This window comes from Mycteria americana, chromosome 4 (assembly GCF_035582795.1).
Source record: "Mycteria americana isolate JAX WOST 10 ecotype Jacksonville Zoo and Gardens chromosome 4, USCA_MyAme_1.0, whole genome shotgun sequence".
Lineage (NCBI taxonomy): Eukaryota > Metazoa > Chordata > Aves > Ciconiiformes > Ciconiidae > Mycteria > Mycteria americana.
In genome coordinates, this window is record NC_134368.1 from 1,298,555 (window position 1) to 1,325,938 (window position 27,384).

Genomic DNA, 27,384 nt, shown 5'->3' on the forward strand with positions numbered 1-27,384 from the left:
GATATCTGCAAAACAGAGTTTCGATGATGTTAAAATGATGTATTTCAGATTATTTGTGGAGATGAGCTGTCTTTTTTCGTAGATTATTTTAATCCAGTCTTGTACTGAAGTACAAACTCATCTAGGATTTGTTTTCTTGCCAAGATTGAAGCAGAAGCTGCATTGCCTGTTGGAAGAGAATTCACACGTGTTACCTGGCTTTAGTTTATTAAAATGACAGGATTACGGCTGGATGCGAGACCCAACTCTGGCTCCTGGAGAGTCAGTCTGCCTCTGGAGCTGCCGTGACCGTTAGTGGCTAAAACTTCATATTTGCATCATCTGAACTGTATCCCCCTTGTTCTTTCAACTTGGCTCTCCCATAAACACAGTGAAATGCTGGCTGAGGTTTGGCTTGGAGTGAAAAATGCTTCTGTTGTTCCCCAAAGCATCCCATCAGTTCTCCCCATAGATCTTTCTTCTTAAGTATCTAACTTGCTTAATTAATGAGGTCTGATGAAATCAAAGCTGAAGATGGCCTTGAGCTGTCTGCAGTATACCAAAATGTAGAGTTCTGTTTTGAGTGTCATACAGCTAAGCAAGTAAATGTATTTTCTAGTTCTTTTGTGATCTGAAAAGAATCCTGAACACCTCTTCCACAGAACTGTTTATATGTATTTGAAGGTGGGTTTTCTGCTAATGCACTGTTCAGAAGTCACAATAGCTTCTGTCTGCATGGCATAGCTATTGTAGATCTGTCCGTGAAAAATATATATATATTTTTTTTAAGCTTTGAAACTTTTTTGTAAGGCGTATGGATAATCCTGGTGTGCAGTGACACATGGCAGGTCAGCAGCTGCGTGATGAGCTGCCTACAGTCCCGGGCTGAATGTGAAGAATACTTCAGCTGTTTCATGCAGTAGGCTTTGGAAAAACTCCGTTCAGCATTTCTTTGCCTACCAAAACCATTCCCTGGATCCTTAGCAATAGGTGGTGGGAGCCTCGACTATTTGACGATGCCTCCAGCCACCTCGGTCGGATCTTGGTGCGGTATTTGTTCGGAGGTGAACTGGGAGAAGTGCTGCCCTTTGAATCAACAGTGCAACTTCAGACTTGGCTATCTGCGGTCCTTCAGTCGGGTATCAGCTCTCTAACAGACTACTTAGCTGTCTAAAATATTGTGGGTTTGTGGTAAATGATGGTTACCATGGACTTGAAAGCTACTTGTGGTTGGAGCAGTGTCAGAAGTGTGAAAGATTTGTCCTTATTTTTATCTTGTGTTAGGAAGGTTTCTGTAGCTTTGTCGGAGTTGGCTGTACACAATACTGTGTTAGAAGAAAAGGTATGTGAGAAAGCTGGGCTTTTTGAGCTTTAAAAAATTAATTTGGAAAATGAATTGATGCCAAGGTGACTTGCTGATCTGGAATCTCAAAAATAAGTGCATTTGTGTCCTGCAGCGTTTTTTCAGGGAAGACTGCCCAATTCTGCCCTTCGTTAGATGGAACCTCACCTCAGTGTTGTCTTCTTCCAAATATATTTACAAAACCCCCAACATATTGGAACATTTTATAAATATTTCACAGAGCATTTAAGCTTGAGCATAAAATATTTCACAGAGCATAAAATATTTTAAGCTTGAAATTGTGGATATATTGGAATAATAAAGTGTGATTTCTCTGTCTTCAAACACGTGTCACTTTTGGAACAAAGTAGCTTTGCAATATTGCCAGCACGAGGGATCATATTTACCATGTATTACAATTTTTGTTTTCTAGCTGAAATAGATTTAAAGTGAGGGTGATGTCTTCTTGGGCTTTAAATTGCGTGAAGTCATGGGGACTCCGTGTTTTCCACAGAGAATTGCATTTATGATCCCTTTGCTCTGAAGTAAGGGGACAAAATGGAGTCTACTCCATTTTACTCCTAATTTTTCTACCTAAATCTACCTTGCTGTGAAGCCAGCACAAACAAGTGCAGGTGCTATCTCTGTGTATTATTGCTTATTCTTATCTTCCCGCTGGCCGAAGAGGCGAGTTGGAGACTGGAGACACTATGCCCTCTCAGCTGCTTCTTCAGGACCTTTTTGGTGGTGATCCACCAGTCCAACGGGAGCTTTGCCAGTTGCCCAGAGTTGGCTACCGCAGCCATCGAGGTGCTCGCCCCGGGGGGGTCGGGTTGTGGAGGAGCAGTGCTGCTGCTGTAAGAAACTGGCTGCCGGTTCTTCCCCGTTCCAGGATGTGATGGAGTGCTTGTGCTGGGAAGGGGTCCTGTCCTTTGGGGGGAAGGATCCGTCTTTGGGGACAGACTTGCCAGAGGGAGTGGAATATTTCTGAAGACTCAGAAGGGCAAGGAATTAATCAAAGAGGAGGAATATGCATAAATCGAGACTCCTGTAATTCTATGAAATGCAAGAGGGCATTGGCATAACGAAGACTTGAAGAAGAGAAGAATGTTGTGTTTGTTAGGGAGGAGAATATCTCTTTGTAGGCCTGCCAGTCTCATTAATGCTCGTTGGACCGGTAGCTAAAGGCACTCGGAAGCAAAATGGCCTCCCCCGGCCCTCGCGGACACTGTGTGCGCTTTCTTCATTTGGGACCGTGGAAGTGGGATACTCGAAGCCCAATTTCCTTTCATTTCCACAAGCTAATTTGTTTTAGCCCTTGAGTAATAGTTTTTTTCTTTCCTGTCTAACTTGAAGACTCTAGAAAAATAGCATTCTTAGGAATGGGATTGCTTAGTAATGGCATGTGACAAGGAAAAAAAATGTGTAACGGTGGATTGCTTGCTCTTTACTTGTGTGCATGCTGTGTATTCACCGTGCATGCACTTCTACAGCTGCAGGCTGTTTTATCAGTCTGCTCTTCAACTCGGATATGCTTTGGTTCAGCTAGTGAGGCTAATGCAAAGGGTCTTCCGAGTAATATTTTTCTGACTTCATTTGAACAGTTAGAATGTTTTTATGAACACAGCTCGTAAAATCTTTCAATGCCTTCCTGAGATTGGTTAACGAGTATATCTTTCTTCAGGAAATCATAAGAAGTAAGTCTTGTGCTTAAAATGTATTTTAATGTCTTTAAAACCCATGGTTTTTATATGTGGAGTATAAATAGTTTAGGCAGCTCTCCTGTAGCATGTTTTGCTGTTGATAGGCTGATACGGTAAGGGCGAGGAATAGCTGTTTTCACCGCGTTCTCTGTGCTGCCAAAATGCACAAAACTAACTGTGCCTGGTCACATCAATTTTTCCATCCCATAGGCTTTGAGTAAACCATCACGAGCTTTTTCTCTTAACTGGTGTGTTCAGCATTTCTGTCAATAAACAAGAGTTTGATATTGCCAACTACGCTTTTTATAATATTTTCTGTTATAAACCAGCATGTGCTTCGAAAAAGTGATATGTAATTTCGCAGCTGCAAATTATTTCATGAAGCCTTGCCTGTCAGTTGCATTATTCAGCCATTATTACCTCTTTTAAAATATTAAAGCAGCTAGAAGTTGGTTTTTTTAAGGACGTTTAATAATTATCGTTGGTGATACATGGTACCTCACAGCTTGAGACCATGCAGTATCTCTTCTCAATAGCAAACTGACTAGAGCAGTTGCTTTCACTAGCAGGTCAGTTTACTTTCATAATGGTAATACTGGAATAAAGTCTTCAGGCATAGTTTCCCCTGCTGGGGACTGAGTCCGTGTTTACAGTTAAGCCTGGGCTTAGGTATTTTTCAAGATTGAGGGCTTGCGTTGTACTTCTGGATTTGTCTCATGCTTAACCCATCAGTTATTCCCAAGTAAAACTTTTGTTAAGGCTTTTTTAATATAAAAAAAAAATCAGTGTGTGTGCGTGAAAATTTTCATCAGACTTTTTGACTGACCTTTAGTTGTGATGTTATTAGGAGTGAATGTTCTTGAGCTTAAGGCATGAAGTCATGGCTCTGTAGAAATGATATTTGGCTTAAAGATACCATCTTGTCTCGGGTTCTCTGACTTACTCAGCTTCATTTGTTGTGTATGTGTTCATCAGTTTGACAAGCTGTGGAGGCTGCTAATAGTTTTCTTTCTTTTAGTATAGCTGGCTGTTGGATCAACCCTTTGGTGGTGACAACAACCCAGTGTGTTGCTGGAAGTAACAGACTCATTTAATATGATGCACTTTGTTCAACTTCCACTTAGATTCCTTTGTGTTCTTTAACAGTTTTTGATAATCAATAAGTATTTTAATCTTTTGCATAAAGAGTAATAATTTCAAGTGAGAAATTTGACTTTGACCTTGACCTAAGATCATTTGTTAGGTAAAGTTTGATGGAAGGTAAAATACAACAACATGTAACTAGAAATTGTGGTCAAACACTAACATTTTACATGCTAATCAAATGTCTCTGGATGTCTTTTCTCCAATTAGGACTGGATTCTGCATCAGAACACTCCTTCTCATATTGAAAGCTGCCGCCAGTTACGCCAACAGTAAGGAATCTGTTTAAAAAGTTCACTTAGTGTAAAAAATGTTTTCTGTGCATGCACGTAGTCTGTGAAAGTGTGTCAGATTTCCTTAATGAGGGTTGCCGGTGTCTGAGTGCTATTCTAAATTGGCTTCAGACCGGTAGGGTACGAGGTGAACTGACACTTGGTGCTGCTGGAGTCCTGAACGGGAACGTTCATCTGTAAAAGCTGCTGCATGTAAGCGAAAATTGTGTTCTGGTGGCAGATTTAGCTTTTTCACTGACAGTTGTATTTTTAACATTTAACAGATACCCTGATTGGAACCCTGAGTCTCATTCCTCAAAGAGGTAACTGCTTTTTGATTACAGGTTGTTTTTAATTTGTTGCTATTATAAATGTGGTAATTAATGCAATTAATTTTCCTGTTTTGCTCACTGGCAAGCTCTATTAGTGGTGTCATATTGTCGTTGTAAAATTGCATGGGGGGTTTTTGTAGGTTTTGTCCTAGGTTTGTTTAATAATGAGTGGCATAGCATGTAAAATTCTTTCACAAGGATGAGAGTGAATCTGCAAAAGAGTCTGAATACTGATATTGTCAGCAGGCTCCCCTTGAACTTTTCTTAACCGTGCTACAGTTCATCCTAAGTTATTGGATGTGATATAATAGCAACCGAGCGAGACCGACTGGTGTTAGATCACTGATTAGACTGCGTGAGTGATTTCTGACTTCTAGAATTAATCTTTTCTCCAGTTAAGCCACTCGTTTGCAACCTGAAACTCGTTTGACAATAGGCGTGCTAGTGTTAGCGCTTATTTCACAGACTCTTCAGTCCGTAGATCCCTTGGGGAGCTACATGATCACAACTTGAAGAAACACTGGAATTCATGAACTCATGTTCTGTCCTTAAAAATTGTGCTGTTTACTATCAATTTTTTTAAAAACACACCCTGTGTGACTAATTCTACTTGAATCTCAGCGGAATTGGATTATTTTACTGGCTCAACATTTGTATATATTTCAACTTGCATACAAATAGGAATGATAGGACTTCAGTTTTTGCTAGATCTTCCTGTGACTTTCTGTTAATTAGTTTGACATACTTCCTGAGAAGTTAACTATTCAGTTAAAAAAAAAAAAAGTTAAAAAGCTGAATATGTAGGTCAGGTTAATTTGCAGAGTGCATCTGAGGTCTCTCCACGTTAATAAAGAAGGAGAAATAAAACTTTAAAGAGAGTAATAAATAGACTTTTGAAACTTTCATGAAGAGAATAATGCTGTTTTGAAACCTCAGACTGAAATTGCTGTCGAGTGCCGCTGATGTTACATACAACCCAGGCAAAGGAAAATGCTGTTAGCTGGAGGAACTTCATAAACTGCAGAAGGGTTTAATAGGGCTTTTTGTGAGTGAGGGATCTTCTGTGCTTGCAGCTGGGGCACGAGTTGTCTTTTAGGGTGGTGCTTTCTTAAATCCTTCCCGATGACAGCATGTCTCCAGCTGGGAGAGTTCGAATACAGCTGTAGGCTCTCGGTGATCCCAGATGTCCAGAGCTGCTGGGTGCAGCCTCGGGGCAAGGTCGATGAACTTGCTATGTGCTGTTACCACTCTGGTAAATCACTTCCCAGCATTTGCTTTTTATAAATTGCGCTGGTTTGTTGATATGTCCAAACATTTTTATCGGGCAGAGGAATAATGGGATTTATATAGATTTTTAATGACGTTTGAAACTTGCTAATTAAGTAACACTGCGAGACATCGCTACATGGGGTGGGTTGGAAGAACATTTAGGAGACCTGAGGGTTGTTCAGCTGTCCTCATCTAGCTGCTGGCCAAAAAGATTGGGCAGCAGCTGCCTCAGTCGCTTGTCATCCCCCTCTCCTGGCTGCCAGTTGTCAGTCCTCTCTCCTTAACCTATTTCATCTCAAAGGAACTTTGTCTATTCAAAGTCTTAAGCGGTCATAATAGGGCTCGACGTGGTGATTTGTGAAGCACTGATGCTCTTAGATTACCTTTAACAAACTTAGACACTTTTCAGTTGAAATGTGAACTTCTCTTCCATGCGGTGTTAAGAGACTTGTGTATTTTAGCTGTCCAGCACACAGTCTTCCCAGTAAGTTTAGCTGTACTGGGCATACATGCCATGTCAGTTATTTCCCTGTGTTTCTTTTAGTTTTGCTACTAGAATTACTAGTGAGTAAGCTGAAGGATATGCTACATCAGCGGCTTCTTCCAGATTCAGATCTCAAAGGGGTTGCGTCTGCTCTACGTGGTTTTGAGTGCTGGTGCAGTGCATCTTTGGCATCAAAGAATTCAGTATGGGCTAAAAAGTTGGACAAGTGTTTGGCTGTAACACACTGGCCTGCCAACTGTCAAGCTCATCGAAAATGTTTGGGATATTTAAGCGTATGCTCAGTGCATCTTCAGGGTTTTCCCTTTAAATCCTGTGATCTGTCCTGTCAGGGTTTTCCTATGCCTAACTACTTCCCACATCTCTAAGAAGGACTATTTCTCTCATGGATCTCTTCATTGTTACTTCTTTCCATGTTCTTCATCAATTTGACATCTCTAGGTAGCATGAGCATGCAGAGGATGTATATTTATGTAGTCATCCCAGATCTCTCTTTCAGTCTCAGTCAATCTGTTAGACATAATGTCTCAAGGTTGCTTACTTCCAAGCTATATTTGGAAGAAGCAAGAAAAGTATGCGTAATGGTTACTTGGGAAGACAAACGCCATCACTCCAAACATCCCCCCTTCCTTCTTCTTCCCCAGCTTTATATACTGAGCATGACGTCATATGGTATGGAATAGCCCTTTGGGCAGTTTGGATCAACTGTCCTGGCTGTGTCCCCTCCCAGCTTCTTCTGCACCTGGCAGAGCAGGGGAAGCTGAAAAGTCCTTGACCAGTGCAGCAACAACTAAAACATCTCTGTATTATCAACACTGTCTTCAGCACAAATCCAAACCATAGCCCCATACCAGCCACTATAAAGAAAATTAACTCTATCTCAGCTGAAACCAGGACAGTATCCACCCCTTATTCCATACCATTTACGTCATGCTCAGGTCTCACACGATCCAACACATTCTCATTACCCACCGTCAGCCTTCCCATCCTTTGATATAATACACACATATCATTCCCTTAGTCTATGGACCACCCCTACAAAATATTTGTAAAATGTCCATAAATGTCCACAAAATGTCCACTGAGTTCATTTAGTCCATGACTTTGGGCTTCATCTCTTACGGTTGTTACTCAGGACAGGAGAGGTGGTGTGTTGCTTGGAGTTATCGGGGACCAAAGCCAGCTCAGGTCAGGTCACTGCTGCACTTGCACTGCTTCTTGTAAGGCTTCTCCTCCATTTGTTCAGGTGTTTCTGGCTGTAGTAATTCCTATAACATGCAACTCAAATCATGGGTTACAACAATTTAAAGGTATATCCATTACAATGTCCACCCCTGGTCCTTTTGGGCCAGGTTATAGGGTTTAACATTGCAATAAACTCCTCCCCTTGCTCCTAGCCTGGCTAGCAACAAGGGGTTCCTGCTATAGTAATTCCCACAACATGCAACTCAAATCTCGGGATACAACAATTTAAAGGTATTTCCATTACAATCTCCACCCCTGGTCCCTTTGGACCAGACCATCAGGTTTAACATTGCAATGAAGTCCTCCCCTTGCCCCTGCTCCAGCTTGAACTTATCCACAGAATGTAGTACCTTCAGAAGTAAACTTGCTCCAACATGGCCTCATGAACAGCCACTGATGCTTCGAGGTGTACCTGCTGCAGCATGGACTTCATCCACAGCCACAGATGCTTCGAGGTGCACCTTATCCAGTGTGGACTTATCCTTGGGCCACAATCCCTTCAGAGGTATACCTGCTGTGGCACAGACATAACCATGGCCACAGACGTTTCAAGATATACCTGCTCTGGCATGGGCTTATCCGTGGGCACAGATGCTTCGGGGTGTCCTGCTCCCACGTGGATTCATCCACAGTCCCTTTGACTCGAGTTCACAGCAGAGTTCCAGCCTGTCCCGTACAGCAGCACAGAAGCAGCAGCGATGCCCTGGCCATCTGCAGCCCAGGCGCATGGCCATTGCTGTTATCAAAATGTTCCCAGGCACGGCAGAGTCGGATGATAAGCAGTTCAGCAGTACAGCAAGCAGTGAAAGCAAAAAGCAGCCACTAACGAGCCCTAGACTGTAATATACAGTAAGGCAAGCAAGCCTATGGCAAGCACAGAAGCCTGCTGATTAATAGCTAAACAGCAATAACAGCTATAAATTCTATCTGGCACATTCCAATCAAATCTGTCATTATCTCAAACCCTTCGGGCCCCACGTTGGGCACCAAAAAGGACTGTCGTGGTTTAGCCCCAGCCGGCAGCTAAGCACCACGCAGCCACTCGCTCACTCCCCCTCGGTGGGATGGGGGAGAGAATCGGAAGAGCAAAAGTAAGAAAACTTGAGGGTTGAGATAAAAACAGTTTAATAGGTAAAGCAAAAGCCACGCACGCAAGCAAAGCAAGGAATTCATTCACTACTTCCCATGGGCAAGCAGGTGTTCAGCCATCTCCAGGAAAGCAGGGCTCCAGCACGCGTAACGGTTACTTGGGAAGACAAACGCCATCACTCCAAACCTCCCCCCCTTCCTTCTTCTTCCCCAGCTTTATATACTGAGCATGACGTCATATGGTATGGAATAGCCCTTTGGGCAGTTTGGATCAACTGTCCTGGCTGTGCCCCCTCCCAGCTTCTTCTGCACCTGGCAGAGCACGGGAAGCTGAAAAGTCCTTGCCCAGTGCAGCAACAACTAAAACATCTCTGTATTATCAACACTGTCTTCAGCACAAATCCAAACCATAGCCCCATACCAGCCACTATAAAGAAAATTAACTCTGTCTCAGCTGAAACCAGGACAATTCATTACTCTTTCATGTATCCTTTGCCTCTTCCTATTATTTTTTCATAGCACTGCAGCTTGTAACTTCAGTTTTCTTTACAGCTTTCTCTTGTTCCATGCAGGTTTTTCTCTCCTGCTTGCTTCTTTTCAGTTCTGTCTACCTATGCTAAATTCATTTAGCAAATGCGTTACCAGTGCGTAAAGTATGTTTGTTAACAAATTAGACTCTAAACTTTGTCAGTTTGGGTTCTTTTTTGCAGAAAGTCTGTTTCAGCAGACTCGGGTTAATTAGTCTTTTCTAATTTGTCCAAACTCATTATATGCCTTTATTCTGTTAGAAATGCTGGTGACAGAAAAGAAAACCAGACCCCAAAGCGTCGTTCCAACTCTGCCAGTCCCAGTCCTAGACGTTCGAGGGTTGCAGGCTCTGGATATGTTCTTCGCCGATCACGATCGAGATCCAGGAGCCCTGGCCACTTCAGGCCAGCAAGGCCAAGAAGTCGAAGCCCACGGCAGATGCGACGACGTAGCCCCAGACACAGGTCAAGGTCGCCGCAGCGGTCGAGAAATCCACTGAGAACTAGTCCGCGACCTCAGAGATCTTCCAGTAATGATTGGTCATCAAGGAGGTCAACCCGATCTCAAGGTAAAGGGTGGATACACACTGCCAAATTGAAACTTCCTTTAATTTCAGGAAAACGGAGTTGATTTCAAGAGGTTTATCTGTCCAGGTGTCACCTAGGCGTTTTTCGTAGCAGAATTCTGTTTTTAAAAACAACTTTTCCTTTTGCTGTTGCTTTGTGAGAAGTATGCTTAGAAGAAAATGGGCATCCTGAAAGGTCTGAAGTCTTCCTTACCTAGTGTCGGGAATTGGTGAATCGTAGCAAATCACTGCTGAACAAGTATCTGTTCCAAGTGTGCTCAGTTTTTAAACCAGTAAGGGTAGTCAGGAATTGAAAACAACTGAAGGTTCTTCTTCCTTCAGCATCAAAAAAGTCGTTCTAGGATAGATGAGGAGAAAGAAAACGTGATGCTCAGAAACCGCGTTGGATGGAGGTGCAGTTTGCAAGGAAAGCATAGTATTCTGAAATAATTTTGTTGAGATAGGAGCGTGGTATGTGAAAGGCTTTCAATGAAACGTCCTTTGTAACAGTGAAGTTGGTTGCACCATTTTGTGACTCTCCGTTCAGCTTACTTCCTCCGGTTTGCAGTTTTAGGAAAGTTTATCTAAACTTGGTCAGTTCCATGTAGTTCATTTTGAGCTTGGTCTCTGGCTGAAATACCAGTTTGTTTGGAGTTTTTGTTTCTTTTTAAATTCTGAAGAGAAAAAAATATAGGAATTTTAAAAGGTTGATTTTTTTTTTCTTTGATCTGTGTACTGTGGCTCTGTTGTTTGTATGCTTTCGGAAAATTTAGAGGTACTGAGCTCTTGTGGGAAAGAAGTCGAGGTGAGAAGTTGTGAAGGGACAGGCAGGTTCAGAGAGATCTTAAGGGTAAAATGCAAGCCACTTTAATGTAGAAGAATTAGGGGAAGAGGCAATTAATATAAAATTTTCCCCAGAAAGAAAGCATACAGGACATTAATTTTGTATGAGATTGTTAAAGGATAATTTACAACATCAGTCTGTAGGACAAAGAGCAGGACAGAGAAGGATACAGAATTTAGCAGAAGGCATCAAGGTAGTAAGTGCTGCTGTGCGTTGGTATGTGAGAGGAGGATCAAAGTCTGGAAAACTTCTTTTCCTTTCTTACATTCCCTGACATACAAAAATAAACGATGGTTCTTTTGCTCCAGCCGTTGGGATTTTTGTAGGTATCATTGCCAGTGTCACATTGTCAGTCTAACTAAAAATGTTGTTACACCACAGCACAGTGCAAATAGTCCAGAGGTTTATTATTATTTATAGGTCATGTCTGCTAGAGTGTAATTAAGATTCTCTGACTTCAGCAAGTCTCAAGATTGAATCAGGAGTGGGTGGTGAGACTGAAACTGTAGAAAACTGGACAGCAATATATGTAAGTTTTCTTTTAAAAACAAACAAACAAAACCCAGCTTGTTTTCCCTTCCGCTCACAGACAGAAAGGCAGCTCTGGAGGCAGTAGTGAAAAGTTTGGGACCTGGCTTTGTAGCAGAGTTCAATAAACATAAGTCACTTCAAGCAGCTGGGCAAGGATCTTCGGGATCGGGAAAATCACCGCCCTCTCATGGATCCTTAGGGAAGATGCCTGGAAATCTGAAGAAGCCACTGAAAACAAGTGTTTCTCCAAAGACTTTGAAGAAAGAGGTGCCTTCTTTGCCTGGGTCAAGTTCTTCATCTCCTGAAACTGATGATATACCCCAAAGCAAAGAAATGGAAGAGGATGAGGAAGACTTATCCACAGGCACCAATGGGCCTCGTCCTACTCCTTATAATAGGGTGAATTTCTTAATGTTTTTCTCTGTGATTTTAAGAATGCGGTTAGTATCTCATTTCAGGGGGATCGCCTGTGGAAAGATTAACTGTTCTGTTTGCTGATTCTGTGCAGTAGACACTGCCATCTTCGTGCAAAGAGTTGCTGGCTGCAAGTAAGCGTGGCAATTCACACAGCAAGGATTTTTTAACAGATGGGAGGCAAAACCTCTGTAGCACTTTCCAGCAGCAGAAAGAAATGTCCATTAAATTTGGGTCCTTGTTCTACTGGGCACTTGTTTGTATGGAGCATGAGTGATGAGCTCTGTTTGGAGGAACTTACTGTGTAAATAAAAGTAATGGATAGGAGGCAAAAAGTCTTCATTTTGCCCTCAAGCAAAAAAGACAAGGCAGAGATATTTACTACTCTTGCTGTGAAAAGGATCTTAAGCCAGTGTTGTCTTAGTCCCTCATAGAATCATTAAGGTTGGAAGAGACCTCTGAGATCATCTAGTCCAACCATCACCCCAACACCTCCATGCCTAGTAAACCATGTCCTGAAGTGCCACATCTGCACCTTTTTTGAACTCCTCCAGGGATGGTGACTCCACCACCTCTCTGGGCAGCCTGTTCCAATGCTTGACAACCCTTTCAGTAAAGAAATTTTTCCTAATATCCAGTCTAAACCTCCCCTGGCGCAACTTGAGGCCATTTCCTCTCGTCCCATCACTTGTTACCTGGGAGAAGAGACCGACCCCACCTCTCTACCCCCTCCTTTCAGGCAGTTGTAGAGAGCGATGAGGTCTCCCCTCAGCCTCCTTTTCTCCAGGCTGAACAACCCCAGGTCCCTCAGCCGCTCCCCATCAGCCTTGTGCTCCAGACCCTTCCCCAGCTCCGTTGCCCTTCTCTGGACACGCTCCAGCCCCTCAATGTCTCTCTTGTCGTGAGGGGCCCAAAACTGAACACGGTATTCGAGGTGCGGCCTCACCAGTGCTGAGTACAGGGGGACAATCACTTCCTCATACTGACTGTTGGGATCTCTTAGAAACACTGCCCATAAACCAGATTTGTGTTAGGTTACTATCGGATAGTTGCGGTACATACAGTCGTCCTTGGTAGTTTATCGCCTCTGAATGATAAGCAAAGGGAATGGTGCCGAGTGCTGTTGAAAGCTCATAGATAGTATTGAAAGGCAAGTGGTGGAATTGTGCAGCTCCTCACTCATACAGACCAGATAACTGGAATTATCTAGATCTATAGTACCTGCTAAAACCAAAAAGGTTGTATTGTGTTACTTGGTAATCCTATGCCACGTCTTCTAATAACTGAAGATTGAGACGGAGTCGCAGAACAGCAAAATTGTGGCTCTGTCCTTGTGTTAAAAAGCAAAAAAACTCAAAATACCACGGTGAACTAAGCCATCTGTCTACTTCAAAGTAATTTTTATTACAGATTCTTTTTTCTTCCTTTTACTGGACTTGACTTAGAAAGTGTTTATTTAATTCTGTTTTCAATTTGTAGCTGCTGAGAGAGGAATTGCTGAGCTGTGGAACAGTCCTTCAAATATCTGATTTACCAGATGATGGCTTTTCAGATCAAGATATTAAAAAAATTGTTCAGCCATTTGGCAAAGTTAGTGATCTCCTTGTACTTCGCTCTAGAAATGAGGTAAGTTTTCCTGTAGAAAGTTTTTGTGTCAGAATGCAAAAGAAATTGTCAAGCAATGAACAAGTGTAATGTTTGGATCCTCAGCTGAACGTAGGATAAAGCTTCCTGAACAGTTTGTCATTAAAGATCACATATGTAATCTTGGGATCTTCACTTTATAAATTGAGTCTTGCTTGCTACCCAAGTCTGAAATGTTAGAGGAAGTAGGATGCTTTTTGTGTAATACTGAAATCCAGACTTTTTCGTCAAGCTCCATGTGAACGTAGAGAGAGAAGTACACGCAGTTCTGTCGTGAGCAGATTTGCTAAGGAAAAATTGCAGTGAATTGTATCTTGTGTCTGTAATATAAATAAAGACTGAAAGTGCCATTTATTTTAGGCCTTCTTGGAAATGAACTACAAAGAAGCCGTGATAGCAGCTGTGAAATACGGTGAAACTGTGCCAGTGCTGGTCAATGGGAAACGGGTGAAAATAAGTGTAGCGGAAAAGCCAAAAGCCTCTCCTGGCCAGGTGAGCAGCCTGGTGGTGAGCAACGTGATCATTTGTGTGTAGCTCGGCGTTTTGCTCCAAAACGTGGTGTTCTCCCGAAAAATAGATTTAGTAGTTTTAATATATTTTTAATTTCCTTTTCACAAAAAGCAGTCTAAAATAAATATGCAAATGCACTTCCTAATTCCAATCCTCCATTTTTCTTGGTTAAATCTGATGTTGGTGAATAGTGTCAGTTTAACAAACAGTGAAAGATACAACCTATATGAATATATATACTTAATTACTATTAATAATTATTAATATTATTTTATATGTGTGTATATATATACATTTATAAATAAAGTATAAATGATGCAGTAAAAGTTTTTCTTTCTGTCCGTTCCAGGCCAAAATGAATATAAAAAAACGGGCTCAGAGTATTAAAAAAGTTGTGCCAAGTGCAAAGTAAGTGTTGCCATTACATGCGTTACTGTTAGTTATAACCACTGGAAACCAAATGGGTTCCTATCTGTTTGGTTTCTTGTGTTTTACTGTTTTGGAGCTTTTTTAGCTGTTTTAATATTCATTAATTGTCTTTAAAACTGATTTTTCTTTATTTTTTTTCCCTCATACTAGAAAAGATCAGACCACCACCACTAAGATAACTAAATCTGTTACAGGTAAGGTTGTGGTTACCTTTTATGTGATGATACCTCTGTTATTGCCTGCCCTCTTTGTTCCCATGTCTTTGTTTTTGTGTGAGTGCTTTTCGGAATAGTGACTGAAAGCAAGTTCAGAGAGCCACAAGAAAACGTCTAGCTTATGCTTCCAGATGTCTGCCTTTTCATGCGACCCTATCTTTCTTTTGTTAAAAAGAACCACAAAAACCAACCCTCAAGTAGCAATAAAAACCCCCACCTTGACCTGTGCTTCTGTTCTGTGATTTTAAATGTTCACCCCATCTGTTGAAGATAAGTGTGGCACTTTGGGCTCCATACATTAGTGTAATTCTTCAAGTAGACTTTAAGCCTAACGTATAACGTATTTAACATTCTCTTTCACGGTTAGTGCTAGTGCTTCCCAGCATCTTATGTTCCTTGTAAGTTCCAAATGCTTTTAAATTTCTGCTGTGGTCTTCTATTGATCCTGACAGAAATTATTTCAATTATTCTTATTACTTGGTCTGGCAGAAAAACTTGTATGTCGTGCTGTTAGAGAAGAACTTTTTTTTTTAGTACTTCAGTGAAAACAGGACAAACTGCAGTAAACACATCACAAGCAAATGAAACTTTACAAACATTTGGTATTATTAAGACATTGGAAATAACAGCCATACCATTTTTTGTTGCTTGTTTTATTGGCTTTTGTGAGCAATTTTTCTGAGCAAAGGCAAGGACCAGATGTTACTTGGATGGGAAATTGTGCTCTTTAAACGTGTATTTGTCTTGATTCATTCGTTAGTGTGGTCACTTCTGAATCCCGTTTCCAGAATGGAATTAAGGTTCATGTAACAGTGCGTTTCAGAGCTGCCTCCCAGATGGAAACTGTGAATTGTTTACAGCCATTTAAGAGAAAGAGAACACAAACTTTTTTGCAGGAGCGAGGTTTTGTCACCGGAATCCTAAACAAATTCACATAAGATACTCATGGCTTTCATTCAGTAGTTTGTTGGAATTAACTTACGTTTGAGGTTTAGGGGTTTTTTTGGTCATATCAGTTGAATTTTTGTAGATTAAACTGTTTTTGTATGTATTTTTATACTCTTACTTCACAAATGTAAGACTTAAATAAGCATTTCTACTGACTCACTTGGTTTTGGATATTTTACGTAGGTAAAAAAGAAAGGACTAAGAAATCAACAATGACAGGAGATAGTAAAATTAAGAAAACTTCAAATACTGCAGGTAAGACAAATGAGAACTTTTCCTTTTTACCTGGAAAATGCAGGCAGGTGCTTTTCTGTCCCCCTACCCGCCCCCCCCTTCCCAGAGCAGATATTTAAGGTCGCGAGTCCAAGCGCTTCACACCTTCTACTGGGCTTACCCATGTAGTAGATCGTTAGATAGGCAAGCACCCTTCTTGCTCCTTGTGACCTGGCTAATGCAGTGATAATTAGTGCTGTGTGTAGAGCTAGAACAGCGAAGAACAGGGGAAAGGAGATGAGTTTGGGGAAGCAGGCCCTTTCACATAACCACAGGCATACACTTGTTTTGCAAAGCTTTTCCTCTGTGTACCTTTTCTGCCCATTTGTAACGAGGAGCAGGAATTTATGTGATGGGAGGTCTCTGAATATCTGGCAGAAAAATTTATAGTGTCGTTCATACTTCTTTTGCTAATTGATTAGTTTAATATATTCGAAATGAAGAATGCTTTTTTCTGCTGTTACCTACCAGCAAAATCTATAGATGAAGACCTTCAGATCTCAACAGAAGCCGAAATGGAAGTTGGGGAAACGAAGCTGTCAGACCCAAAGAACGTTGCAGAAGGGGACAGAGTTACAGAGCCTGTGAAGACAGCAGAGGCTCAGTGCAAAGGAGTGACTAACCCTGCACCTGTACTAGGTAATGCTGAATTGATAACGTCATTTTTAAGTTACTTTGCTGGTTGTAAGTTATGTGAAGTTTAACATTGTGATGTCTTCTCGAACGTATTTTTTTAGAGAAACTTGCGCTGATGCCTCAAGTGGCGGTGTTGGACTTGGATGAGCTTAAGGAAGCTTTAACTGATCAAGGTAAATTGCAAACTGACGGGGTTTTTTCTCATTTCTGTCCTAAACCTCTCTGCTATTGTGAACTAAATGAGAACACTTTGGAGGCCAGGAAATTAAGATGACCCAGGATATCAGAAAAGAAAATCTGTTAAAATAGATTCACGGACAAACGTAGGACAGGAGTTCATCGTGATGACTGAAGTGGCTAAAAACACCCAGGGTTTACATCTTTCAGCGGACATAATATTTTTACCTAGACCTTTTCAGTGTGACATGGGGACTTTTATTTACAGCTCATTAGAGCGAAGGATTCAGGCTTTCTGTACGTTCTGTTTACAGCTCCACCACTAATTCTTTTAATCTCAGTGCTTTGCGTTGCCTGCTAGAGCTGATTGACTAGATGCTATTTTCCCCATATTTTATAACAGAATAGAATAGAATAGAATAGAATAGAATAGAATAGAATAGAATAGAATAGAATAGAATAGAATGGACTATCTCCGTTGGAAGGGACCTACAATGATCATCTGGTCCAAGTGCCTGACCAAGCGAAAGCATGTTGTTAAGGGCATTGTCCAAATGCCTCTTAAACGCTGACAGGCTTGGGGCATTGACCACCTCTCCAGGAAGCCCGTCCCAGTGCTTGACCACCCTCTTGGTAAAGAAATGCTTCCTGATGTCCAGTCTGAACTTCCCCTGGCGCAGCTTTGAACCGTTCCTGCGTGTCCTATCACTGGATCCCAGGGAGAAGAGCTCAGCACCTCCCGCTCCACGTCCCCTCCTCAGGAAGCTGTAGAGAGCAATGAGGTCGCTCCTCAGCCTCCTTCTCTCCAAACGAGACAAACCCAGAGTCCTCAGCTGCTCCTCAGAGGCCATGCCTTCCAGCCCTGTCCCCAGCTTTGTTGCCCTCCTCTGGACGCATTCAAGGACCTTCACATCCGTCTTAAATGGTGGGGCCCAGAGCTGTACACAGTACTCGAGGTGAGGCCGCACCACGGCTGAATACAGCGGGATAATCCCCCGTCTTGACCGGCTGGTCGGGCTGTGTTTGATGGACCCCGGGACGCGGTTTGCCCTCTCGGCTGCCAGGGCACACTGTTGGCTCATACTGAGCCTGCTGCTGACCAGCACCCCCAGATCCCTTTCTGCAGGGCTGCTCTCCAGCCACTCCTCTCCCAATTTCTACTTGTGCCTGGTGTTACTCCGTCCTAGGTGCAGAATCCGACATTTCGACTTGTTCGATTTCATCCCATTAATCACCGCCCGGTGCTCCAGTCTCTCTAGATCCCTCTGCAAGGCCTGTCCCTCAAGAGAGTCAACAGCACCTCCCATTTTCATATCATCAGCACACTTGCTAATGGTGCATTCAACTCCTGCATCCAGATCGTTGATAAATGTATTGAACAGCACTAGCCTGAGGATTGAGCCCTGAGGAACACCACTGGTGACCCGTTGCCAGCCAGATGTAGCCCCATTCCCTGCAATCCTTTGAGCCCCGCTCTTCGGCCAGTTCTTCACCCAGTGTGGCGTGAACCCACTCACCCCACGGCTGGACAGCTTGTCCAGAAGGATGCTGTGAGGGACAGTATCCAAAGCCTTACCAAAATCCAGAAAAACTCCATCCACCGCCTTCCCTTTGTCCACAGGGCGGGTGATCTTATCCTAGAAGGATATCAGCTTGGTTAAACAGGACTTTCCCTGTGTGAACCCACGTTGACTGTGCCTGATGATTGCATTAGTCTTTAAATGCCTTTTAGTAGTACCCAGTATAATCTTCTCCGTAATTTTTCCGGGAACTGAGGTTAGACTCACAGGTCTGTAGTTCCCAGGGTCTTCCCGCACGCCCGTTTTGTGGATTGGAATAACGTTGGCTAGCTTCCAGTCAGCGGGGACCTCCCCAGGCTGCCGAGACCTGTGGGAGATGATAGAGAGGGCTCTGGCCATAACATCTGCCAGCTCCTTCAGTACTGCGGGATGCATCCCATCAGGCCCCATGGACTTGTGAACATTCAGCTGATACAGCTGTATTAATAACAGACTGATTAATAACCGACTTTGTTTTAAACGTAGCGTAGTGTATATTAATTCTCAGTTACTATGCATAGAGAGATTGGGCAACAGGTTTGCTGAACCTGCCAGAGGTGGATATTAACATTTTACAGGAGAAGCGATACTCCTTTACCTGCGCTTGCCTATCCTGTGTGATCGCTCTTTTCCTGTTTCCTGCTGTCTGTATTTTTCTGAGCCTCTCGCGTATCACTGTGAACTCGTCCCAGGAAAAAGAAAGAAAAAGAAAGATTGTGTGGACACGTGCTAGGTGCCTGTATAGACCCACCGTGCCCACAAGAAAGTCTTGTGGTTGTGATTGTTCAACTGATCAGGCCTTAATGTCAGCAAAGTGCTTGCATGTTAATTAAGGGATTTTAATTCTTATTTTTTTTTATTCCTACTTAAACCCATTCTTTCCGGAAGCATTTATATAACATTGTATGCGTCTCACCAATGTAATTTGTCGCTGTAAGTTAAATGAAGGAATATTTAATTTTTCACAATGACAGTGGTGATAAAATGTAATACAAGAAGTTCTTAAAGCTCTGCAGTATTTAAAGAACTCTGAACTGGTTAACTACCCCACCCCTTTTTTTTAGAAGCTACAAGAGCGACTACAAAGAGTGAAGAGTCAACAGAACCAGCTAGCAAGGTCAGTCTAAAGGTGCTGGAATCTGTGGAAGTTGTAAGTATGCACTTGGTGCCATTTCCAAGTGTTGGTGTGCTGTCTGAACACCTCCAGTTTCAGTCCCCTGCCTCTTAATTTCTTGTGAGAAATAGTGAATGGTTTATTTTCTCCTTGCTGTTTGTGATTTGATAGACATCTACCATTTCACTCTCTGGCTTTTTATTTTTTCCGCGGAGTTTGTTAGTCCCGTCTGTCCTCGGACCATCTATATTGCCCTACTGTGGGTTTCTTCTCTTCAGATGCAGCATTTGCACATCCAGTCCTGCAGTATTTGATGTGAGGACATGTCACAGATACAAAGTAGTGGCATAATTATGGGGGGGTTTGGTTTGAATTTTTGATGAGGTAGCATGAGAGAAACTAAGGTTTGTGCGGAGTTAGCTTAGATGTAGATACATCCCCAATTAAGCAGTAATTAAGGTGGTTCCATGACATAATTAGAGCAACGGGTTTGCTTTGCTACTAAATCCTAAAAAGGCTTAAATGATCTTTGGTTTTGACGTAATTGCAAGTATTATAACGTGCTTCTAAGGAAGTGCTTCATTCAGTTTAATGGTGGTTTTACACAGTAAAAATAAATGCTTCCTTTAGTAATACAGCAGTTTTGATTTAGAGTTGAAGAAATATCACTAATACTTACTTTCATTTGATTACAGGAACTTGATGATACATGTGTGGTTCTTATTTCAAACTTGCCTGAGAAAGGATATTCTGTTGAGGAAGTTTCCAACCTAGCAAAGCCATTTGGAGGACTGAAGGATGTCCTAATTTTATCATCTCATAAAAAGGTATTCTAATTGGTATTTAGTGGTGTTTCTACCTAGAGAAGCGGCAAATGTGTTTTTAACAAATGCAAATGTGATAATTTTGTGTGCTGAGCGTTGATGTGAGATGCTTTTGACTAAATTACAATTTAAAAAAAAAAATGTGTTTCTTTATTTTAAAAGGCATATCTTGAAATAAATAGAAAATCTGCAGATTCCATGGTTAAATTTTACACCTGCTTTCCAATGTCACTGGATGGAAATCAGCTCTGCATCAACATGGTGCCTCAGTATAAGACTATAAAAGATGAAGTAAGTCATAAAATATATTGAAATTCTAGGATATGTGATAACCTTTCAATACAGAGCAGGATTTTGTATTTAGGCTGACTTATACGCTGCCTGTTTACACGTTCTGATGGTGTGTCCTGTTGAGGGCTGATTCTGTTAAATGTCTTCTTGGGTCCTGGTCTTCTGATGAGAGAATAACACAGATGTTGGAAGTGCTGATGCTGTTGATTTTATTAATAAAGCAGAAACTAAAAACTTGTTGGGAGTCAGTGGCTGCCAGTTAGCTGCTGCTAGTGAAGCTATATTTTACAGTTCAAATCTTACAATGTCTTTTCTCTTTATTTTTTAAAGGAAGCAATATTTACTGCTATAATTAAAGATTCTGACCCTAAGGTAAGTTGCTAGCAATCTAACTTTTCCTCCACATGCTACCAAAATACGTTACTTTAAATTGGAATTAGTATCCTTCATCCTGAAATATTAACTAATTGACTTGTTACCTAAGCTTTCTCTTGAATTAAGTGTTTATATATGTTTTCATGGGCGAATGAGCAGGGAATAGACTGAGTAAATGTTCACACAGTTTAGCTCCATGATGCACGAAGTGCAAGGAATTAAACATTTAATAGGAGTCCTTTGAGACCCTCTCCTTCCGGTGTTTTTTTTTCATGTTCTAACAAGCTGCTGGCCACTATAGCGTGGAGAATATGCAGTGTTTGCCTGTCTATAATGCCACCCGTTTCCCAGTGTGGTTTATAGGCGGATATTTTGGTTTAACTATCAAAACTACCTCTGGGCTTTGTTCAGTGTAGTGTGTCTCCCTTATTATCCCTCCTGTTCCTTCACTGCACGGAGTGCACGCTGGCAAGCGATGTACAAAGGATTTTTATGCCGTTGTAGGTAGGCAGAGGTTAATGAAATTACAGCTTTTACGTCTTGCTTCTGTGAAAAACATTTTCAGGATATTCTTGATAGAGGGTCAGTCATTGGGTCTGAGTGTGCCTCTGGGCTTAAACAGTTGGCACAAGAACTTCACGAGGGTGACTTTAAGAACAGCAGTGTCAAAAGGTAATTGTATTTGTTTAAAAAGCGTATTGCAAAGAGCCCTGCCAAAAATAAATCACTTTCCAAGAAACCCCAAGAGGCTTGAATTTTCAGTTGCAAATGCGTCTGGGGGATATCTGCTTTCTCCTTATGATCGTTGTTTGGCACTGACAGACGCATCTGAGTACTCCCTACCAACACCCCTGCTGCCATATCCTACTTACGCTTCTGATCTGCTTGGGGTGCAATATTTACTTTCTGCTCTTGGTAAAGTCATGAATAATGGAAGAAAAACATACCAGAGCTGGAGAGGAGGGGGATCTCTTCCTTGTTGGGAGTGAGTGTTGTGTTTCTAAAAGACCCATGGCTTTCAAGTATTTAAAGATAAGACTTGTTTAAGATTTCAGAAGTCTACTGGTACCTTTGAACTTTGTGTCCCAGGGCCTTTCCCTTTGATACTGCAAAAAATACTTGGTGCCAGGGTTCAGTCTATGGTTCTGCTGGGGCTACGTGGCCGACGGTGGCTTTCCCTTTGCTGCCAGCCCACTCGTACGTTCTGCACCAGAATCCTTCCTGGTCAGAAGAGACTTACTCGTCTCCTTGATAGCCTGTCCCCATGGTGGTGATGGTAACTCCGTTTGAAAACTGAGAAACGCAAGAAATGATATTTGACCGAGGATCTTTATGTTATTACACACTGATCAAGTAAACCAAACTCCAACTTAAAAACCAGGATTGGAGTCTTTTGGATAGGTTTCTATGCCTCGACCAATGTGTAAAATAGATAAGTGTCTGCTTTTCAGGATACCAAATTTTATTTAAACTTCAGCTATATTTTGCAGTGTTCCTAAAGAGACTTTTACTAGTTAAAAAAAAAAAAGATAATTTAAAACGCTCAACTTGATCCTTTTAAGTTTGTTATTCTTTACTGGGAGGTATAGCTTGTTCTTTTGATGTACTGCATAGAAAACTGGAAAATCTGGTGGGAATTTGAAAATGTGAACATTGGGGGGTGTGAGTGCTATTTTTTGGGAAGATCTGAGCGACACAGAAGCTTTCTGTGGGGCTTTTCTGCCCTAGTTCAGTCATTGCTAATAAAGTGCGTTACAAAGTTAAAGCAAGTTTTGTCATCGCTTTTCTTTAGGTAAATACTGAAACGATACATAATCACTTTGTGCATCTTGGGAACTTGCCGGATGATGGATACAGAGAACTTGAAGTAGTTTGTGTGGGACTTCGATTTGGAAAAGTAGATCATTATGTTGTACTGAAGAATAAAAACAAGGTAAATATTTTTTTTTCTATGGTGCAAAGTACCACATTGGGGAAAAAAAATTTAAAAAGCAGTTTTTTCATCTCCCAGTACCAAGAATGTTCTGCTAATGAGAGATCAAAGTTTCTGACTCTTGTCCACTCATCCTGAACGAGAAAATAGTTCGTCTTATTTGCTGGGGACAGTGGGGAAGGAAAAAAAAACAACCAACCAAACCAAACTTTTGGCTGTTATCTAGCCTGAACAATACAAGAACAGTTGGTAAGCTCTGAAAGTAAAGCTGCCCACATGGCTGGAAAAATTAATGTCAGAGGTGTAAGTGGGGGGGAAAATAAGTTCTCATTTTGTAGGAAACGTGAGGAAAAAATTTATTTTGGTATGAGAAGCGAAAATGTCAGAATTGCTGAAATTACTTTTTGTTTTGGGACACTTCAAAATATAGTGACTTGATTTTCAATTTGTTTAATTTTGATATTTTAATTTTTAATGTTGCTGGTTTTGCACTTAACATTGGCTTTTTATTTTATGGACTAGATTTAAGTCACTGTGTGTACATGTATGTTTTAATGATTAAAATGCAGTTGTGCTCCCATTATTATGAGCTAAGTGTCCCGCTGCTAATAAACCATAAAACAGGTGAAGATGCTTTTAAGAAAAAAACAGTATTTTGCTGTAGCCGGAAGGTTGGACACGTGGGTAGGGAAGCTCCAGGCTCCACTCTTTTGTGATGTAGTTCTTTATTTAGTTCTAAAGATAATTCCAAACAGGAGCTACTTCTTCCTTCAGCCTCTCGGAAAGAAGAGACCACTGTTCTCCACATGCCAGAACATAGGATTTAATAAAAAAAATGGTGCTTATAGCTAATGTAAAATGAAGTTGTTGAAACCCTTCAGGAATACTAGATACCATGCTATACCAACTTAATTTATTCAACTTGTTCTTCAGTACAGAAATAAGATGAATTACCAGTTCTTTGAAGCTTGTGCTTATTTCCGGTAGGCAATTCTGCAGCTGGATAGTCCCAAGTCAGCCAGATCGATGTACAGCTTCCTGAAGCAGTACCCGTATAACATGGGTGAGCACACGTTGACCTGTACGTTGTCACCCAATGGAGAGGCTGCTGAGGTAAGCTTGCTTCTTTTCAACCGCGCATTATTTTTGTGGAACAGAACCACCTTTCCAGGAAGAGCAGCTTAATGGTGACAATGTCGGTATTTCCTTCACTGTTTGCTGTCATTGTGGATGAGAGTGAGAACTGTGCCACAGCTGGAGCTGGATCAGCCAGTCTGCGATCTGGGACGTGGCGTAGGTGTGAAAGTTGCTGTTTGTCTTTCTCTTATCTCTTTCTCTATTTTACAAACACATGTACAGTCTCTTCCATCTCCACCGGTGAAAGTATTTCTTAATGAAAGATGAAGAGAAAAAGGAAGAAAGGAGGAAAGCAGCTATTTAGTACTGGTTAGAAGAGGATTGATAATTGAAACTAGTAGAGCTTTTTTCTGATTGAGTTTGATTCATCTTTAGCAGTTCATCTGCTTTAGTCCTCTTGATTCCAGACTCAGTTGCTATTGCAGCACTGGTCTGCGCGCCCACGTCTTCTCTCTTACATGAAATTACCTGCAGTATTGAGCAGCTCCCAGTTTACTTCTGGTGGTTTGCTGAAGGAACAGCAAGCTGCAGCAGCAGAACACCAGAGAGGAAGCAGCTTAGTGCACGTTGCACTGCATAGATAAAGAGCTTCAAGCAAGAAATGCAAACGTGAGCCATGTGCTAATAGTGTTCTGGCTTCCAAAGTGGAGAACGTAAATCCAGATGTGGTGTCAAGATTGAGACCAAAATGTGTATAGGGTTTTTTCTTTTGTTTTGTTGGGGGTTTTTTGTGCTGTGTTTTTATTTTTAAATGATTAGCCATGTAAATTCCACTCTTGGAGCTCTCATCCCTGTGTGTTGCTGTTCGTTTTCGGTGGCATGACTTTGGGATACCATTCTAACAAGAGGCTGTGCCTGGAAGGGCAGGGCATCGTTTTTTCCCCTTCACTTTTATTCATCACAGGGGAAAGTTTAATTTCAGGTGCCTAATGATAACAAGGGCATCAAGTCCATTACTTCAACAGGGAGGAAAAAAAGTCATCCAGACGTGTACTTCTGCTTCCCGTGCTGACAAAGCTGTCGGCATTATTTGCACTGAGCATCGCAATGAATTTTAACTTTTGTTAAAGAACAGGTTGTGTACCAATTGTTGGCCTGTATCACAGTTTGTTCTCTATTGTATTGTCAATTCCTTCTGCTTTACTGAAAAGTGTCCTTATTTATGAAATCTATAGGGTAGCTGTACGGTGTTTAGGATTAATGTTTTTAAAGACACACTGTGTCAGCAGAGATTTTAGGTGTACATTTTCGGTGGGGTTCTCCTGCAGCAGTTGTCGAGTTGCATCTGTGATGGTTTAGAACGTACGACGATACACGAGCCGATGGATTTGGGCACACATTTTTCAAGCAGATTCATCGTGCCCCTTTCCGAGTAAATCAGCAGTTACTGTGCTCGTGCAGAGCCTAGCCTGTGTAAAATCAGCTAGTTTTTTACCTTCCTGCGAGTGTGACCCTTTGAAATGGCTGCAGAGATTTGGTGATCAGCCTGCCTTCCCAGCTCTTCCCACCCTGTCGTTCTGGGCCTTCATCTGTGGCTGAAGGGGCATAGTTTGTTCGTTAGGAGGGACCCTCCCGTTAAGGTTCCTACTAGCCTAGAGTCGATACAATAACACTGAAAATGCTTTTTAATTACATCCTTGATTCAGAGGACTGGTTTAACTTTCCTTATGAACGCTGCATCTCTGCCAGGTGAGCGTAGTGGTGCGGTGCTGTCGGTACGGCTGGCGTAGGGTAGGGTGAGCTGCTGTGCCTCCCTCGGCACCTCTGGTGCAGGACCCACTGCGGGTGAAGTGCTGATAGCTACAGTCCAGCGAGCGTGGGTGCGTAGGATGCTCTTTTTCTCTTCTGCTCGATGCAAGAGCCTGGATTAGATGTTCCAAGAGTTTTTCTCTCTCTCCTCTTCCCCATTGCAGGGATGATTCTCCCCGTTGCTGACTCTCTTTGTACAGGACAAAACATGCTCTTCTTCCGAGCCACTTTATTTTGTATTTCAGTTCATATAGTGAACTTCAGATCATTTTGAAGAACATAATTTATAATTGTGTTTGATGATGTCAGGTGCATTTAAGAGCAATATCTTTTATTAGACTAACTTTGTAGCGGAAGAAAAAACCCAAATCTTCAGGCTTATGAGCTTTTTCTCAAGTCTAGAAAATGTACGCAATTAAGGTCCCTTAGCACTGAAACATAAGCAAAATATCATTCGTTAAAGTGCTCATGCTAAGGAATGTCTGTCAAGGATGCATTGTGGGAACACTGTGATTCAAGTCTGCTTTTTATAGCTGTTCCCTATATCTTGTGTAGCAACAGAATAACGTGCCTTTGTCGCTATAAATGTTTCATCAGAGCAGAGTTCAATGCCAACAAAGAATGGCATTCACACTCTGTTTTCAAAATAATATTTCTTTCCAGCTGCACCCTTTGGGTGATCCAGAGTGCTTGTCTGATTTAGAGAGGTTGACCAGCCAGATAGCGGTAACTGATGCCAGTGGCATAGTAATAGCAGTAATGTAAGTCCTCGCTTCCTCACATTATAGTTTTGTTGCTGTAATTTTACTGATAATGTCTGAATTTAATACTGCTGAAATAACAAAAATAGGGGGAAACTGCTGTAACAGTGAAGGAGGACGTGCAACTGGAACACAGAATCACAGAGCGTGGCTGCAACTGGTATCGTTCCAGTCTTTGTCAATACGACTGTCACAGCTTTTGCACAAATGTTAAAATAAATCTGTGCTTTGGAGATACGCTCCGAAGCTTTATTTTTATCTCTATCTGAGGCGGAGAGAAAAATGCCTGGTCACAGTGATAAGAGGGAAAACTGACTTTTTCCATCTGTCGTTCTTCACTCCGTTTTGAGTCTGTTACCTCGTGTCCATCATCCCGGTTACGTGGCCAGAATCTGGATTATATGCCTAGGTACCATGGGAACATGAAGCTTGTAGCTCCGTTTGCCATAAGCTATTTTCTCTAGAAGCCTTTCATTCAGAAGCTAGTCTGAAGGAGAGATGAAATCATTTTTAATTCATTATACCATGTTCGAAATACTTTTGGCACTTATCTCTGGAATAAATGTTTTTAGAAAGGGAAAATTGAAGGCTTTGGAATTATGTGCGTAAATAAAAGATTAAAGTGAATTCTATGTGCACTGAATTTATCTGATGTTCTTTCTAATAGTGATAGTCTTCAAATTAGTTTGTAGAATGCCTTCAGAAAACAGATAGGGATTTCAACACTGAGTTTTTAAAGGTGTTTTTGATTGCTTGGACCTGTGCTACTGTGATAGCTGCAGAGCTTGCATGCTTTGTGGCTGGTTTTTTTCTTTTTTTCAGAAGACATTATTGCATTTCACGTTTATTCTACGAGTTTATTCTACATAACAGAAAGCAGAAAGGCGTAGTCATCCTACAAGAAATGAATGCTACATTAGCAGGTTTTAAGGAATAGAAACTGGGCTTGAGTTTTCTGTAGATAATTGCTTGACTTGGTATATAATTTGTCTTTAGAAAAGGTGTGCCACTGTTTTCTGTATAATACTTACCCCTTAGGCTAACTGCATTC

The 27,384-nt window shown here is 41.6% G+C and overlaps 1 protein-coding gene across 1 annotated transcript in view; it reads left to right on the forward strand.

Annotated features, from left to right (window-relative positions):
- The window catches only part of ZNF638 (zinc finger protein 638), a 63,639-nt gene that overhangs the window by 21,593 nt on the left and 14,662 nt on the right, over nucleotides 1-27,384 (forward strand). The window contains exons 3-19 of the mRNA XM_075499420.1: nucleotides 4,378-4,439; nucleotides 4,724-4,762; nucleotides 9,665-9,972; nucleotides 11,403-11,743; nucleotides 13,238-13,384; nucleotides 13,763-13,894; nucleotides 14,262-14,320; nucleotides 14,492-14,535; nucleotides 15,688-15,759; nucleotides 16,249-16,416; nucleotides 16,515-16,586; nucleotides 19,214-19,266; nucleotides 19,959-20,090; nucleotides 20,250-20,378; nucleotides 20,709-20,750; nucleotides 22,546-22,686; nucleotides 23,674-23,799. Of these exons, the coding sequence (XP_075355535.1) occupies nucleotides 4,378-4,439; nucleotides 4,724-4,762; nucleotides 9,665-9,972; nucleotides 11,403-11,743; nucleotides 13,238-13,384; nucleotides 13,763-13,894; nucleotides 14,262-14,320; nucleotides 14,492-14,535; nucleotides 15,688-15,759; nucleotides 16,249-16,416; nucleotides 16,515-16,586; nucleotides 19,214-19,266; nucleotides 19,959-20,090; nucleotides 20,250-20,378; nucleotides 20,709-20,750; nucleotides 22,546-22,686; nucleotides 23,674-23,799 (2,067 nt within the window). The remainder of the gene's footprint in view (nucleotides 1-4,377; nucleotides 4,440-4,723; nucleotides 4,763-9,664; nucleotides 9,973-11,402; nucleotides 11,744-13,237; nucleotides 13,385-13,762; nucleotides 13,895-14,261; nucleotides 14,321-14,491; nucleotides 14,536-15,687; nucleotides 15,760-16,248; nucleotides 16,417-16,514; nucleotides 16,587-19,213; nucleotides 19,267-19,958; nucleotides 20,091-20,249; nucleotides 20,379-20,708; nucleotides 20,751-22,545; nucleotides 22,687-23,673; nucleotides 23,800-27,384) is intronic.